Source organism: Halichoerus grypus, chromosome 12 (assembly GCF_964656455.1).
Source record: "Halichoerus grypus chromosome 12, mHalGry1.hap1.1, whole genome shotgun sequence".
In the NCBI taxonomy this organism is placed as follows: domain Eukaryota; kingdom Metazoa; phylum Chordata; class Mammalia; order Carnivora; family Phocidae; genus Halichoerus; species Halichoerus grypus.
Window position 1 is genome coordinate 58,727,601 of NC_135723.1, and position 15,923 is coordinate 58,743,523.

A 15,923-nucleotide genomic window follows, 5' to 3' on the forward strand; every position below is an offset into this window, starting at 1 on the left:
GCCCCGCTCCACCGCTGGGATTGGCTGTGTGTAGGATTTTTTTTTTTTTTTTTTTTTGGTAAGAAATAAATGCTCAGGCGTTTGCAAAGCTCCCGGCTCCCCTGAAGCTGCAGAGGCCCCCCGGATGGGAGCAGGCGGGGGAGAAAAGTTGGGGAGCAGGCGAAGGCAAGGGGGCAAAGCCGAGGGAGGTTGCGGCGCTGGCCTGGTCCCTGCCCAGGCGTCTACTCGCCCGCCTTTGCCTCAGCCTCCTCCCCGCTGGGCTGTGTGGAATTGATGAGTTTATTTTCCTTTTTCCACTTCATGCGGCGGTTCTGGAACCAGATCTTGATCTGGCGCTCGGTGAGGCAGAGCGCGTTGGCGATCTCGATGCGGCGGCGCCGCGTCAGGTAGCGGTTGAAGTGGAACTCCTTCTCCAGCTCCAGCGTCTGGTAGCGCGTGTAGGTCTGGCGGCCTCGGCGCCCGTGACTCCCATACACAGCACCTGCGGGTAGAAATGGCCGGGCGCCGGTGAGCCAGGATCCCGGCAGCCGAACCAGTCAGACCCGCGCCCGGCTCCCCTGGCCTCTAAACTGGAAAACCACCCGCCTCCACTCCAGCCTCTTTCGCTATGTCTAAGGCCAAAAGCCGGCAGGATGGGAGAAGATTGTTTCATACCAAGCGAGATGTTTTCCACCTAAAACAACTTGGAGTGAGAAGTTACTGTTTTTGAAAAATCTGCTCTGTAAGAAAACCATTACAAGCAAAAGAATAGAATGAGCATTCTTAATTCGGGGTACCTGAGTCGTGTTTTTGTGGGAGTGTAGGGTGTGTGTCTGGAAGTGATGGGTGTGGAAGCCTGTGAGTAGGGTGGACACTCGGAATTCACACACGGATCTCTGTGAAGGTGTTACTGTGGCCAGACATGACAGGACTCAACATGGTTTTCTTTTTTCTTTTAAAGATGAAAAATGGTCAGCCCTCTCAAATCTTTGCAAACTCCCCTCCCCCAAAATTGTATGGTCCTTCTGAGAAAAGCAGAGCTCCCTTGAAAAAACAAGTGGATCTTAAAGCAAAACACTATCAGTTTAAAAATCTGCATTAGGTTCTGCCCTGCTCCAAGGATTCTCTGTCGAATTTTTGGAAACCAGAGGCAAAGGGATGGAGCTATGGGCCATCTGGGGTCTCTGGAAATGTAGGACTGTGATGGGCTATCTGTTCTGGTGCCAAAGGAGCCCATGAGTGGGGGGCTCCCCCCAAGCTGGGTGTGTGAGACTCAGGCAGGGCCTCAAAAGGAGGCAGAAGTTGGCTAAGAGTGAGCAGTTGAGTGGAAGGGGGAGGAGGGAAGGGAGGAGAAAGAAAAAATCCTGAGGCTGGGGATGTGGCCCTCCAAGGCTTTAGGGAGACACTAGGAGAGGCCAAATGAGAGCCTCTATCTATATAGGTTTCTGAAAGGCAGAAAGGAGAGGGGTTGGGGAGTAAAGGGGAGTTACCAGTGATGGTTGCAGAAGGCCATCTCTGCTTGGGGATCTGAGCAGAGTGTTACCAGGGGGAAGTGTGGGGAGGCACTCCCTCCCATCCAGCCTAGCTGTGTGTTCAGGTTGCCCCTGTCACAGAGGCTCACATAGAGTGGTAGTGACCCCTCTCGATCCCCTAAGGTGTCACCTTACATGGATACTAGTGCCTTCACTCTGCCACAGCTTGATTGCCTCACTGGGAATGGGCTGGTTTTTGTTTTTGTTTTTTAATCTCTTAAAAAAGCCAAAGAAACTTTGTTCATTCTCTCCTCCTTGCTTTCTATTTCCTCTTTCTACTTTCTCTGTCTCCTCCTTCCTTCCTCCTTTCCCTGCCCCTTTCCCCCTCTCCCCCTACTCTCTTGGGGGGGCTGCAGGGAAATGCCTTACCCGCGCAGGAGTTCATCCGCTGCATCCAGGGGTAAACAGGGCTCGTGTACTTCCGGTCGGTGCCTTCGTCATGGAGGGCTTTGCCCGGCACGCTGCTGCTGTCGGGTTTGTACTGCTGCTCGGGAGAAAAGTGCAGGTAGTCCCCGGGGCCCCTCTGCTTGCCACTGCCCGAGGGCGAGGCGCCACTGAGGTCCTTATCAGAATAGAAACACGAGGCCCCGTACTCGTAGGACGCCCGGTTGCAGGCCAGGACCGAGTTGGACTGTTGGTAGAAACAAGGTGAGGTGTACGTCTTGTCCGGGAGGCTCGACGCCCCGTACGAGGCCGGGAAGGGCCTCAGCGCGTCATAGCCGGCCGGGTAGAGGGGCAGCTGGCCCAAGAAGGAGTCCTGGCCGCTGGGCAGGCTCCCGGGGAAAGTGGGATTCACAAAATAGGAACTCATTTGCGCGCCCCTCTGCAGGACTGTGATTTGTTGTGTATTAGTACATCTGGCTATAACTATTAGTAGTCATCGAACTGGTTTGTTTCTGGATGGCCGAACGCCAAAAGCGACAGCCGCAAATCGCACCAGCTGACGCGGCGGCGGCCAATGGGAGCGAGCGCCGGAGCCCGCTCCCCGGGGACCGCGGCGACCGAGGCAGCAAAGTTACAAACAGCCCCCAGCCCGCCCGCCCGCCGCCCGCCCGGCAGATTAATGGGCGCGCACAGCCAGCCGGCCCGGCTCTCCTCCCGAACGCCAGCGGCGGGCACGACCCGGGTAGGGGCGTGCGAATCAGGCCGGGGTAGGGGCACTAGAGTCCCGGCCGCCGCAAAGGGCCCGCCAGGCCCGCTCCTTCCTCCTCCCCTTTTTGCCTGGTCGGATTTTGCTGGGTTTTCTTTCCAAACAGGAAACCTGACAGCCCCGCGCCCGGAGGGGCGGTGACAACGAAGGCTTTTCTCCCCGTCGGCCTGCCCTGAGCTTGCCCCTCCCTCTGCACTCCCCTACCGGTGGGTGCGGGTTCCAGAGCTGGAGAAGGGGGTCCGAGAACCCAGGCCTTCATGCCCTGCTCCTCACTCCTGCACCTTAGGAATCGGTGCATCCCTTCCTGCTCTCCTTCCCCACCTCCAGCCAGGGCCTGGGCCTCGCTGCCGCGGAAGGCTCACCTCGAGCTGACCAGGATGCGGCCAAACGTCTTCCCCCGCCGGCCCCATCCTCCCACATACAACACGTCTCCTTTGAGTCCCGACGGACTCCCCCCTCCAATGGCCAGCGACTTCGTGGCCTCTAAGCACCCCACAAGCTGTGCGTCCCCGTCCCACCTTTGAACCCAGGAACGGAGAGGCCAGAAACCACTGGTTTCAACAAGAAAGGGACCTACAGAGGAGTGGCCTTGAGACCGAGCTCCGAAGCCGGCCGTGGGACCTGCTCCCCTCGCCCAGCACTTGGGACTCGCCCTCCCGACACCCGGACTGCTCAGAGCTGAGACAGATCCAGATGTGGAATCTCTGTCCTCATTCCGGAGGCCCAGCGACCCAAGGTCCCTGCCAAGCCAGGGAGAGAGGGCAGCTGGGATGTCCCAAGGCTGTGAGATCATTGGTGTGCTTGGTTTGCGGGGCACCCCACAGCCCGCACTTTCCTGGGGTGTACCCTCTTCCATGCCTTTCCTGGGACTTTGGGGGCCTGCCACCTGCAGTTGCTCTAAAACCGGGAATAGCTGCTTCACCGGCTCTAGGAACCGTCTGCATTGCTTTTCGCCCTGGTCCCAGGCCTGGCCTTCCCCAGATAGGACGTGAAAAGCATGTCCTGGGTTGCTTTCCCTTGCTTGATAGGTGTGCCTTCGAGATAGCTGACTTTTACAGCACATGGATCAATCTCATTTTGTAAAATGTGATATCTTCCCAATGGCATTTTTACAACTGTATTTGTTGGGCTTGTAAAACCCTTGAATTAGCTTTAAAATCCTCAGTTCTTCAGAGGCTGAAGAAAGACTATTTATACAATTTGGTTGAGTTTCCAGAGGATGTTTGCAAGATCTGTAAAACTCTGGTGAATGCAGGCTCATGGGGTTCAGGACTTGGGGGGGGGTGGCTATGCCCTCCTAGGAATCTGCCAACGACTTCCTTAACCTCTTCCTTGCTTTTTGATTTTTTTTCCCCCTGCCCTCACTTCCCTCAAAGGGGGAAAACTGGGAAAGGACTGGGCTACGGGTAGCCTCCACAGAACCTAGCGAGCACCCTTGAAAGTGGCTTCTCCCCACGCGATGGGGGCTGCACCCAGAAGCTTTCTGCCTGTGCCCCAACCAATCCAAGCTGGGAAAGTTTCTCCCTTGCATATATAAAGAAGGACCTGGCAGGAGAGGATAGAATGTAACATTTCCCTCGAATTTCCTCAGAGAATGGACATGATAGCTGAAAATGAAAACTCAAGTTAAAAATTCTAAAGGGAACTATTTTTTAAAAGCTATGTCCAAAGAAAATCATGTTTGAGTTATTGTTTCTTAAACAAGACCATCAGAAGACAGTGATTTCAAACAAATTATTATTGTGTAAGACAAAAATAACTGTTGGGAGATGTTGATAAATGTTTACATTTATAATTTCTGTGTCATACCTCCAGGTCTCACACAGTATTGGGACTGATGGCAGTTTATACTACTATTGTTTTTATTTGTTATGTTTTGACTTGGATTCTTGATCTAATAATTACCCCCAGACAATGACAGAATTTGATTTCTCAGCTAAGAGCCAAAAAACATTGTATTTCTAGCTTCTACAGGCACTGAGATAGAAAAACATAAATTGAAATCTCTACGTGTTAGCCAAGTCTGGTACATCTTATGTTGGCAATGGCCCAATTTATTTCTCCAACCAGCATTAGGTGCCTATATATATATGGAGAGAGAGAGAGAAACAGAGTGAGAGAGAGACACACACACACTCAGGCAAGAATAGGAGCCCCAGACGCTGGAGGGAGCCTCTCCTGGGATAGTGAGAATGGCTACCAGGACTCTCTCTTCTAGGTCAAAGCCACAGAGAAAGTCCACTTACCTTTCAGCCGCTCTTCAAAGGGGACTGGATGGCGTGCAGGGCCCCACAGTCTGCCCTTTCCCTGGGCTGCCACCTCGACCTCCGCCAGCCTGAAGGGCGGCCTGCCGTGAGGGGGGGGGGGACCTTGAGGGCCACCCGGGCCGCCTCGATCTGTAGCCCAGGCCATAGCATACAGGTGCGGCCTCTGCCTGTCACAGGCCCTCGCCTGACGCCAAAGCCCGCCTTTCTTGCCATAGTCAATCCTCCTCAAGGCCAGCCAGGCCTGCAGGCCTCGGGACCAGGAGTGGTCTCTCCGATTTCGAAATCCCGAAGCGGGCGCCTTCCCCGCACCAGCGTGCGCCCCGGGGGCGCCTTGGGTCGCGCAGTTTGGACAGAAGCAGCCATGACGTGCCAGGCCGCCTGTGCAACCAGTCTCCATGGCGCTGGGGGTGGGGGGAGGACCCGAGTCTAGTCGGGCGTCCAGCTCTTGTCAGGGGTGGCCAAGGCAGGGGAGACTCCCGACAGGCCCTGGGAGGCCGCCCCTCGGGTCCTCCCTTGCCCGGCTCTCCTCGGCCTGCTTGGGAATCTCTGAGGGGCCCGCGCAGCGGTCGCGCCAGGCTGCACGACGCGGGGCTGCGGCTGGCGTCGGTCCCGGCGACGGCCACAGCGTGGCAGCAGCGAGCGCCCGGCGCGGTCGCAATAAATAATCTGCCCGCGGCAGCCGCAGTCAGGCAGCCCGCGGCCCTACAACGCAAATGCGCCGCTTTATCCGCCCTGAGCGCACCCACAGCGCGCGTGGCCGTCCCAAACATCCACAGCCCCTTCTTAATTTTCGAATGCATTCCAAAGTATTATCTTAAGGTGGGAAAACAACAACCAAAGCCACAAAACAAACAAAAAGAACTCGAGCCCAGAACCTCAGGATCGTTTCTGGTCGCAGTCCCAGGAAGCTCCTGGGGCAAATCTGGCCGAGGCGCACCCAGTCTGTGCCACCGCGCCACATAAAGCCGACGCCCCCGGCACCCTCCGTGCCTCCTCCCCGGCGGCTCCACAGTCCTCTCCCCGCTCGCGGAAAGTGGGGCGTGCGGTCGCCAGCCGGCTGCGCCGAGGTGGGTGGGGGGGTCCCCCTATCGCCCAGACTCGGTTTGCGTCCTTCCTTCAACCTTAGCTGCGGCCCCTGACACACTCAATAACACCACTACATTCTCTGCACCGAAACTTCCCGCCAAGCAACACCCAGTCAATTAACCCCATCCTCTCCTCCAACACAGAGTACCACCCACGCACCTAGTCCTTCTCCCCGCGCTTCAGACCACCTCTGTCATCGGAAAACCGCGTGAAGGGAAGCAGGCAATCAGCAGAGGAACCTGGCTGAATTAGTAAGTTTTTGTTTGTTTTTTCCTCATTCTACCTTTCTCTCCAGAAACCGATGCCCTCGGAACAGAAGGTGCTGTGTTGATACTAATAAAACGCATGTCAATTAATTCACTCTGCCCTCACCTCTTCCCACCTCCCCAGGTCGGGAACTGTCTCCAGGTGTTGGGGAATTCAGTCGAGCCAATTGGGTCATGAATGGAAAAAAAAAAAAAAAAAAATCCAAACCGGAGAGGCTGGTTGGGAACGCTGAGTGCAGGGCCACTTCTTTTGGGGCTCGGCAAGGTCGCTGGGGAAGAGGAGAGAGAAGACCACAATGCTCCTGCCCCATGCCAGGACGCTGTGCCACGGAAGGAAGGCTGGCATTTACTGCCATGGTGAGCCAGGGAGAGGAGAGAGAAAGGGAGTGTGTGTGTGTGTGTGTGTGCGCGCGCGCGTGTGCACGCGCGTGTGATGGGGGCAAGTGTGAACGGTGAGTGTGGGCGAGGGTGAGTATGCCCCTCTTCAAAGCCGCCCTGGGTGCCCTCTCCCACCGCCGCTGGCGCCGGCTGCCATCTCACCACCTTTGCTCCTGTCTCCCCACATGTCTCACCTTCAGATGGCGGCTCCCAGAAGCTCCTGCCCCTCTGACAGCTGTCGCTTGGGCAGCCGGGGAGACGAATCGCCCTCCTTCCTGGTGCCAGAGGACGCAGGAAATTAGCCAGGTTGCGAGTTGCAAAGCGGCCGCCGCGGCGCCGGGAACTGGACGCGCCCCACCTCCAGCGGGAGCGGCCGGGTCGGGCCGGGCCAGGGCCTCGTCTCGCTCGCCATCGCCGGACAAAGCGCAGCCAAGCCCGGCTGGAAGGCAGAGCTCCGAAGCAGGCAGGACGGAGCGGAGCAAAAGAATGCGGCTCTATTCTCGCAAGGGAAATTATAAAAAAGTTCATGTTCACGGTTCCCATCCACATGACCGACAGCGGCCAATGGAAGGGCCGAACAACTCATAAAGTTGTATTGCAAAGTTGTAAATTTTCATAAACAACAACGGATTTATGACCCTTTCCCCATCACTAAGAGGAGGCAGCTCTTACACCGGCGCCATCTTACCACCGAGGCCGCCCCGACTTGGGGCCGCAGGTTTAACAAACCCAGTTGGGCTGGGTTTTATTAAAAGAGCAATGAGAAGCGGGCCCAGCCTAGGCAGGAGACTGGAGTCGAGGTCTTCGCCTGCCGAGCTCAGGCTATTCTGCGCTGTCCCCATCGCCCCTCACCCCTACCCAGACCCTCCACCTTCCCCGCACCCGGACGCCCCCGCTAAGGCTCGGCAGCCCGGGTCTGCGGGTCCCCTGCCCCTTCCCATATCCCTCATTTGCAGTGCTGTGCCTGGGCCCCCTTGCTTTGCCTGAATGCAGGGTGGGAGGGGGGCTGCGTCAGAGGTCCTGAATCCCACCTCCTAGCATGGGGCCGTGTTCAGGACTCATGGAAAATTCGGGATCATTGGCAGGGTAATACCCCTTTCCAAGCCCACCCCACAGCCGTACAGGAAAGGGTGGATTTTGGATTCGCTCATGGAATTTGTGGAGGGTTGTTTTTTTTTAAGGGAGATTCATAGAATATAATGTATCCATTGAAGATTCCATTTTCAAGAGATCTGGAAGATGTTTGTGCACACACACAAAACCAAGATGAAAATCTCCAGAGAAATGCACATATATAATTATGGACACACAGAAATGCACACACTCAATTATGGACACAGAAATACATGCAACTATTTACACCAGAAACACATGCACTCAACTTTGGACACAGAATTACATAAAATCACTGACTTGGGTAGTAATACACACAGACATATATAAAATACACATACAAAAGAGGTACACACATACCTATACAAATCCATACCTTAGAATCCACACAAAAAGGGACTTGACACACACATACACCAATACATGGACACTCAACACTTGGACCTTATTTGTCCTTCCACTTTTGCTTCCCCAAAGCCCCTGTGGGCATCCAGACATAGCAAACCCTGGCTAGGCTAACCCCAGCCAGGTTTCCCTCTCTTTCCCAGGCCCCCCTGTATAAAGCAGTCCACATTTTTTTGTCACCAAGCATCTTTATTTTTCTGTTACATAAAACACGGTTAGCTGGGCAAGACAGGAAGTGTGCCTTCCCATTCCTGGAACCCCAAGCTAGAGCCTACAGGGACAAGGGGGACGCAGGACAACACAAGAGATGAAGGGCATTGGGAAGGGCATCAGCCCTCCCCACCAGCTATAAAGTTAGCTCAAGACAACACACCATGCTACAAAGTCACCCCATTAACACATCCTTCCCAAATCAAGACATTGCCTTACAAATGAGCTCCAAGACTATATAAATGACAAAAAAAAAAAAAGTCTTGTTCAAATATACAATATTTGCTATTGTAGGAAAAGTCAGGGTGTACATATTCAACATGGCTGGACAGTAGGACATAGGGGCCAGGGGAGGTGCAGGGAGGCTGGGAGCATCTCTGCAGCCCTACTAAGCAGAAGCTAACCCAGAGATCTGCAGCTAGCTTGGGAATGCTCCCCTCCAGAAGCAGGGGTAATGGGCCTGAACTTGGGGTGCCCAGGCCAGAGAAGGAGGGATTCTAGGTTGCAGCACTTAGAATGCTTTGGAATAAATATATTATTTTTCAATTTAAATAGAAGCCAATACCCTGGTCCCCGGACCCCAGCACCTTCTCCATGCAGCCTCAGGGACCCCAAAGGCTGCCAGGCAGAAGCAGGAGGGGCCTGACGGGGGAAGGGGCCGGCACTAGGTAGCAGGCGAGCCAGTGAGCACAAAATAGGTAGTTTGGGACGAGTAGGTAGTACTGAGAAAATCAGGTCCTTGCCGGTATGGAGGAGATGCTGGGTGTCTGCCAGTGTTGGGACACGTCTGGGCTTCCTGGGAATGGAGGCCTACCGGGGCTGGGCCCATAGGTAGTTTGGGGTGCCTCTGGCCGAGGCCTGTGCTAGGTAGTATTTTAGCCGTGCCAGCGCAGAGCTGGTCGGACTGGGGTTAGGGAGGGTGTCTGCTGGGGATCCTTGGGGGCAGAGAGATCCCCAAGGGGACCCAGTCTAGGCGGCTGCTCGGTCCAGAAAAGATGGGAGCTGGAGTGCGTAATGGGGCAGGTGGGTGCAGGTTGGGGACTGGGTTGTTTTTTTTTTTTTTTTTAACGTTTTCTTTTTATTTTTTCCACTTTTGTAAATAAAATCAATGAGTCTCTAAAGACGCTTTTCCCGACTGTCTGGTGCAGCCAGGGCCCCGACTTGACCCCTCATTCCTCCTCCTCTTCGTCGTCATCTTCTTCGTCTTCGTCCTCATCATCGACCTTGTCGGCCTTGTCGGCGGCAGCGGCGGCGGCGGCGGCGGCGGGCACGGCGCCCTCGGGGGCTGCGGCCGGACCCTCGTCCTTATGCTCTTTCTTCCACTTCATGCGGCGGTTCTGGAACCAGATCTTGATCTGGCGCTCGGTGAGGCAGAGCGCGTGGGCGATCTCGATGCGGCGGCGCCGCGTCAGGTAGCGGTTGAAGTGGAACTCCTTCTCCAGCTCCAGCGTCTGGTAGCGCGTGTAGGTCTGGCGGCCCCGCTTCCTGTCGGGCCCTGGGAGCAGACACGCGGACACATGGACACATGGACACATGGACAGACAAACCAACAGAGACACAGACGGGACAGTGCATTAGCCAGGCCGCCGTCCCAGAGCCTGCACCTTTCTCCCAGCGCTGACCCGGGCGCCCGTCCCCCCTAGGCCCGCGCCCCCCGAACAGAGCTGGGGGAGGAGCGGGAGTGTTAGCGGAAGACCCCAACTGCGGTGCCAGACGGGCAGGCAGCTCTGTGAGGAGGAAAGGCGCAGAATCCCAACTTTACAACCGCCCTTTCCAGCCGGCTAGGCTTCCACAATGTCCTGCTTCCCCCTGACAAAGGGAAATTGTAAATATAGAGTGTGGGCAAGTGGGAGACGCTGCGCTTTTGCCATTCAAAGGCGAGCTGGGCCGCTTCCCCCGCCCCTTGCTAGGCAAGTGGGTGACCCTCGGGCGGTCCGCACTCCAGGGGCGCCTTTCCTCCCTAGAAGACCGCGCCCCCATCCCCGGACCTTCCGTGGGCACTCCGACCCCCTGTCCCCGCTCTCGTTTCCCACCCCTCCTTTAACTGGCCCCTGGCACAGGGGCGTAAGAGGGGCCCTGATGAAGGGTTTGGCTCTTCCTGCTTTTGAAAAAGAAAAGCCGGGCCGAAAGGAAAAGGAGGAGGGAGGGAGAAAAGAAAGGAAGAGAGAAAGAGAGAATAGCGAACAAAATATTAAAATTCCCAGGCAAATGGAGTTAAATAAATTTACGAGGATCGAACCCATTAATTGGGTCATAAAAAGTTTTATGAGCCTCATTTACATACAATGCTACGGGCTCTCCACGCTATGGCGCCTTGACTCTAATTAAAACCAGAAAGGCAGCGCCGCCAGGAGTCACCGGGCCGCCGGCTCACAGTCGCCTCTCTCCGCGCTCCGCGCTCCCCAGCCCCGCGCTCCCCGCTGACTGTCCGCCCGCCCGTCCACCCGGCCAGCCTAGCTGCTTCGCCTACCTGAAGACCGCATCCAGGGGTAGATGCGGAAATTGGCCTCGGCCGGGCCGTGCAGCGCGCCTTCGTCCGCCTTGTCGCAAGCGCCTTTGGAGAGGTCACTGCAGAGCCCGGGGATATTTTGGTCGTAGGAGGCGCAGGGCAGGTTGCCGTAGGCGTCGGCGCCCAGGCCGTACCCGGACGCGAAGGGGCTCTGATAGAGGGGGCTGTTGACATTGTACAAGCCCGGTACGGTGGAAGCGAAGGCGCCGGCGCCCGCCCCGTAGCCGCTTCTCTGCGAGTTGGGCGCAAAGGAGCAAGAAGTCGGCTCGGCATTTTGGAACAGAGAAGCCCCCGCCGTATATTTGCTAAAAAGCGCATTCACATAATACGAAGAACTCATAATTTTGACCTGTGATTTGTTGTCCGGCAGCTTTCAGTGTCGGTTTTACGAGGTAGCGTGATATATGATAACATTACACCCCCAGATTTACACCAAACCCCATTTTCTTTTGGACGGAGCTCGCCGCAGCACGTGACCGCCCACATGACCGCCTCCGCCAATCTCAGCAGCCCTCACAGGTGGTCTTGCTCCGCGGGGCCCGCGGCAGCCTAGAATGGAAGGGGAAGAGGCTCAAATATGTGGCCAACGAATCTGCCTGCGCCCGGCCGGCCTGGCGCGTCCCGCGGGAAAAGGACCCCGAGGCTCCGCGCGAAGGCTCAGCCCACCGCAGCGTGGACCCCTGGCCTGCAGAGGCTGCGCGGGGTCGGCCGGGCACAGCCTCCTTTAGCCTATTACCGAACTCTGGACCAAGCCTGCAGGCCCTCCCGACCCCTGTTCTGTCTACTGACCCAGCCTAGGGAGGGTCTCTACACTCTGCGCACCCGCCCGCCCCGCGGCAGCCCATGGGCAAGTCTCAGCTCCCGGCAAATCGGTTCTTTGCCCGCTTCTCCCCCCGCCCCCCACCCAGGTCCACTGGGCGATAGGCCCACTTAGACTATGATCCAGATGGGGCCGGCGCAGCGTCGCTTCCAGCTGCAGCGAGAACGCCACCGCAAACTGGAACCATGTGGTTCGAATAAAGTCAACGTCTCCCAGCTTCCTTTCCTTAATCGGCGGCACACTGTTTATCCGCCTTAAAGGAAGCAGTGAAATATTTATCTATTAATGAGCCTCATTTGCTAACAGATTTATTAATGTGGGGTTCCCCTCCCTCCTCCTGGACACCGCTGTCCTGGCAGGCTCTGTGCATTCACTCCTGGGCACCTGGCTGGCCTCTGGCAGCCTACGAAATAGCTGGACACTCTTTTGTCCTCCTTGCAGCCTCTGGTTCCTCCTCGCTCAAGGGGAACCAAGTCTCTTTCCCCCAAGGTTGGAGGAACCTCAGACCCCACACCTTTCCAGGTACCCCTAGCGCTGGGACTTTTCTGGAAGCCTTCACCGGGGCCACCCACGGGCCTCTGCCAGCTCCTCATGGACTTGAGTGCCCGGGAGCAAGCAACACATACTTTAGAGCCAGTTTGAGAGGAGAGAAAGGGGCCCAGGTGCCTGGGGGCTTCAGCCCGCTATGGATCCCCATTTCTTTTGGAGACCCCCCCAAACAAATAGGGGGACCCCTCTAGAAAGACCACCCAGTTCTGGCGGCTTCACATTTCCAAGACTGGCTCACAGAGAGCAGAACACATTATAGTCTCCCTCCTTCCCATCCAGGCCCCCAACGCGTGGAGCTTACCTTTCCAAGCCTCCAACCCCTGCGCAGGGTTGGACCAGCCCAAGCCCCTGCCGCCCACCGCTTGGTGGAGTGTGGTGGGGCGAACCCTTCCCCTAAACGCCTCATAAACTGCTCAGGCCGAGCTGGAAGCCCAGGCGCCAGGTCAGTATGCCTTTTACTGCTTAGCTCGATTGCACACCATAAACCCGACCTCACAATGGAATTGCCCCGGAAATTCTCCTCTAAATTATAGAGTTTGGTTCCTTGTGTACAAAGCACTTCCCATCACTTTCAGAGAGTCCAGGCCGCCCCCGTTCACTGCACCCTCTCAGGGGGTCCCAGGAGCACAAAAGGCAGCAAGAGGGTTCAGACCCGGATGCAACGGAGCCCCAGTTCCTGCCTAGTGGACTGCCCAGGGGCGTGGGTGGAGAGGCGGGGAGCTGTCCGGGCAGGTGGGCGCCTGCTGGTTTCCCCTGGGGACACAGGGGCTGTGGGGGGGGGGGGCAATATCCGGGGATGCTCTTTATGGAGGATCAGGATGATAGTATGTCTTAGTTGGGGAATGGAGGCTGTAACATGGGAAGGGAAGAAAAACTAAATACTCCAAATAGCATCGCTTTCTTGCCCGAAATAAAAACCTAAAAATGTTAAAGGAAGACGAAGCAAGCAAGAAAGCTAGGAGATCAAAGAGGCGGAATTAGACAGCTTTAGACCAATAAATTGTTCCCCGGGTGACACAGAGCAAGATGCAAAGAGAAAGACCCGGCCCCGCCGCCGCCGCCGCCGCCGCCGTCTGTCTAGACTCGGGCGGCTGGAGCGGCCAACAGCGATGGCGTTTAAAGTAAAACCTGCCCCGAAGTGAGACGACCCAGACCATGTAGGGATAGAGTTCAGGGAGCAGGGGAGCGCGGGAAGGAACGCAATCCCAGCCATGAGGGCTGGGAGCCCACGCCACAGGCTCATCCCTGCTTGGGTTTTGTCCAGCGCAGGTCCACATGGTCCTGGCAGGGCGCCCTGCCCCTCCGCTTGGGCCAAGGAGAATCCAGATACTGCCGGCAAGGCCTCAGCCTTTCTGGGCCCACGTCAGCCAACTGGGCCGAGTCCCGCGGGTGCCGAATCCTTTCTTTCGTTTCTGGGCTTCTCTATTTCCTCCTGCCTTCGGTGGCGGGGTTTTAAAACGAAAAGGCCAGACAGAGCCAGGCTTTCAGTAAGGCCTTCTTAATCGCGTGTTCTTGAGCCATTGGTTTCCTACTTATCTGGCTGAAAAGACACAAATGCACTGGGTTATATGTGATAATATTCACAGAAATACTCGTTGACGATCAGCCTGGAGCAGGCACGTGCAGGCGGGTTTCTAATCAGCCGAGCTGTCTTTACATAAAGACATTTTTCTCACCGCTCTCCTGGAGCTGGGTTCCTACCTACCAACCAGAATGTGTTTCCCTTGCTTCTTGTTACCAAATAGGGCTCAATATTTAAACCCAGCTAAGAATATAAGCCCAGCTCTGGGCAAGCGAAGGGAGCCTGCCTCGAGTCTGGCGGCTGGCGATTTGCTTCTTTAAACGTTTCCACCCGCGCCCCTCACACGGGCTGCGCAGGGTTCTTCAGTCACTGAGCAGTCCGCAGTCCCCGGTCGCGGCGCGGGGACACATCCGTGCCCGACGAGTGTAAAGGAGCTGGGGCTGACGCGGGGTAGGGGGGTTGTCTGCGCAGCTAACAGGGAAGCGCTTCCCAGGCAGCCGAGCCAGGAGAGCCGTCTCCCAGCCATCGCCGGCCAAGGGCAAGGGAGGCCCGGCGTGGCAGTCAGTCCAGGAGGCCTCTGAGATCCCAACCGGCCGGCACCTACTTGGAGCCTCCGTAATCGGTGGAGAGAAGCGGTCGCCACCGATCTGCTCCCACGCCATTTATTTGTAGTTACATAAATTGAGCTTTCTATCTGCAGCTTGGATACATGACCACGGGCGATTCTCGGGGAAGCTATAAAACCTTCTTACAATCAGATGTTGTGAAATATTGTGTTATTTCGTGTGTCTGCAATACCAACGTGTGTATATAAACGGAGAAAGAGGGAGGAGAGGGAAGGAAAGGGAGGGAGAAGGAAGAGAGAGAGAGAGGAAGAGAGAGAAACACTCAGGAGATCTGTCAGCCAAAAATCCAGTTCCCAGTTTTACAGCGTGTACAGCGCGGAGACGCAGGTTGTAAACATTTTGTGGGCTTGGCAGACACTATTACAACCCAAATAAATACACCGCGTGGCGTGTTCACAGGGCTCCGGGGTGCTTCGAAGGGTTCTGTTTGCTTTGCGTTTTCCCTCTGAAACCATTCTGCACCAGGGGTTGATCCTCGCACCCGCACTCGTGGCCGCCTCCTGGAAGGTTCCGGGGCGTGTTCCCCGTCCAGGGTCCAGGATAGGCTGGGCCTAAATTGGGGTCCCCTCCCTCCTCCTCGCCTGAACACGGGAAACCAAAGCAGCCTGAGCAGCTCCACTGCCAAGGAAATTCGGTGGCGAGAGAAAGCAAGGGCAGCTTTCACGACGTGAACTCCTATCCTGGAGCTAGGATGTTATTATAATTATTTTAAACATCGCATTTATTTTAGAACAATCAAAGCAGTCCCTGGTGAGCTCCCAGGGATTCCCCATCCCGGGCAATTCAGCCGCCAAACCCACACTAGAAAGTCACCAAGAATGCCTTTTCCCCCGATCTTCAGCCGCCTAATTTTATTGCCACTTATTCGAGGCGGCCGGGTCCTGGGGTCCCGGCTCTCCTGCGGGTGCTGGCTCACCGGGCCTCCTACCGGGGCGCAGCGTTAGGGAGCCTCCCCGGCTGCCGCAGGAGCCTTGGCCAAGGTATGCGCCCTCTGCATACCCTCTGGGGGGGTCACCAAGTCCCGGGGCTGTAGGCCTTAGTCCTGGTTTGTCCGCTGGGTCAAACCGAGTTCTCCGAGCGTCGCGCTGCCCCAAGGTTTGTCCCGGCCTGGGGACGGTGACCCTAGAGCCACCCCCGCGCCTGGAGCTGCCTCCCCGCAGCCGCCGGACGGCTGCAGCCACGCAGCGCTAGGCCTCCGGAATCGGGGAGAGGAAAGAGGGCGGGAGCGGTGCAGGTCGGGCGGGTCCCACAGCTTGCTTGTTTCCCAGCGAGGTTTCCGGGCGGGCGTAAGCAGCAAAGAAAATATACGACCGCAGTTCATTCAAATCTGGGGCTCCCATTCGAGAAAGGCTAGCGTCAAGTCGACATCTTAGGAACTTCCCAGGGTTGCGGCGGCGGGAGATGGCGGCGCGGACGCCTCTTGCGTGGAGCCATACTGCCATCTGCTGGCAGAATCCCTGCACTGCAGCCCCGGCAGCGCGGCCTGAACTTCGTCTGCCGCGCCCGGCCGA

The 15,923-nt window shown here is 56.6% G+C and overlaps 3 protein-coding genes and 1 long non-coding RNA gene across 6 annotated transcripts in view; 1 reads left to right on the plus strand and 3 right to left on the minus strand.

Annotated features, from left to right (window-relative positions):
* HOXA3 (homeobox A3) overlaps positions 1–6,945 on the minus strand; it is a 45,100-nt gene extending 38,155 nt beyond the window's left edge. For both annotated transcript variants that reach the window (XM_078059396.1, XM_078059395.1), the window contains exon 1: positions 6,853–6,945. The gene's annotated coding sequence lies outside the window, so the exon portion shown is untranslated. The remainder of the gene's footprint in view (positions 1–6,852) is intronic.
* Positions 221–6,418, minus strand: HOXA6 (homeobox A6). The gene is made up of 2 exons (XM_036088776.2): positions 1,881–6,418; positions 221–481 (listed from the first exon to the last, which is right to left on the minus strand). Exons 1-2 carry the CDS (start codon positions 2,320–2,322, stop codon positions 222–224), a joined length of 702 nt encoding a protein of 233 aa, XP_035944669.1. The 5' UTR covers positions 2,323–6,418; the 3' UTR covers position 221.
* Positions 6,153–7,340, plus strand: LOC118533469 (uncharacterized). The gene is made up of 3 exons (XR_004916245.2): positions 6,153–6,265; positions 6,405–6,637; positions 6,859–7,340. It is a non-coding gene; the product is annotated as an uncharacterized LOC118533469 (long non-coding RNA).
* A 1,004-nt stretch (positions 7,341–8,344) lies between these two features.
* HOXA7 (homeobox A7) lies at positions 8,345–11,441 on the minus strand. 2 transcript variants are annotated; one of them, XM_036088778.2, is made up of 2 exons: positions 10,857–11,441; positions 8,345–9,881 (listed from the first exon to the last, which is right to left on the minus strand). In XM_036088778.2, the coding sequence occupies exons 1-2, from the start codon at positions 11,233–11,235 to the stop codon at positions 9,556–9,558; spliced, it is 705 nt and encodes a 234-aa protein (XP_035944671.2). In that variant the 5' UTR covers positions 11,236–11,441; the 3' UTR covers positions 8,345–9,555. The 2 variants fall into 2 exon arrangements, 1 of the variants encoding a protein (XP_035944671.2); XR_013442797.1 differs by having other exon boundaries at positions 9,744–10,484; positions 10,857–10,993.
* Positions 11,442–15,923: the final 4,482 nt, after the last annotated feature.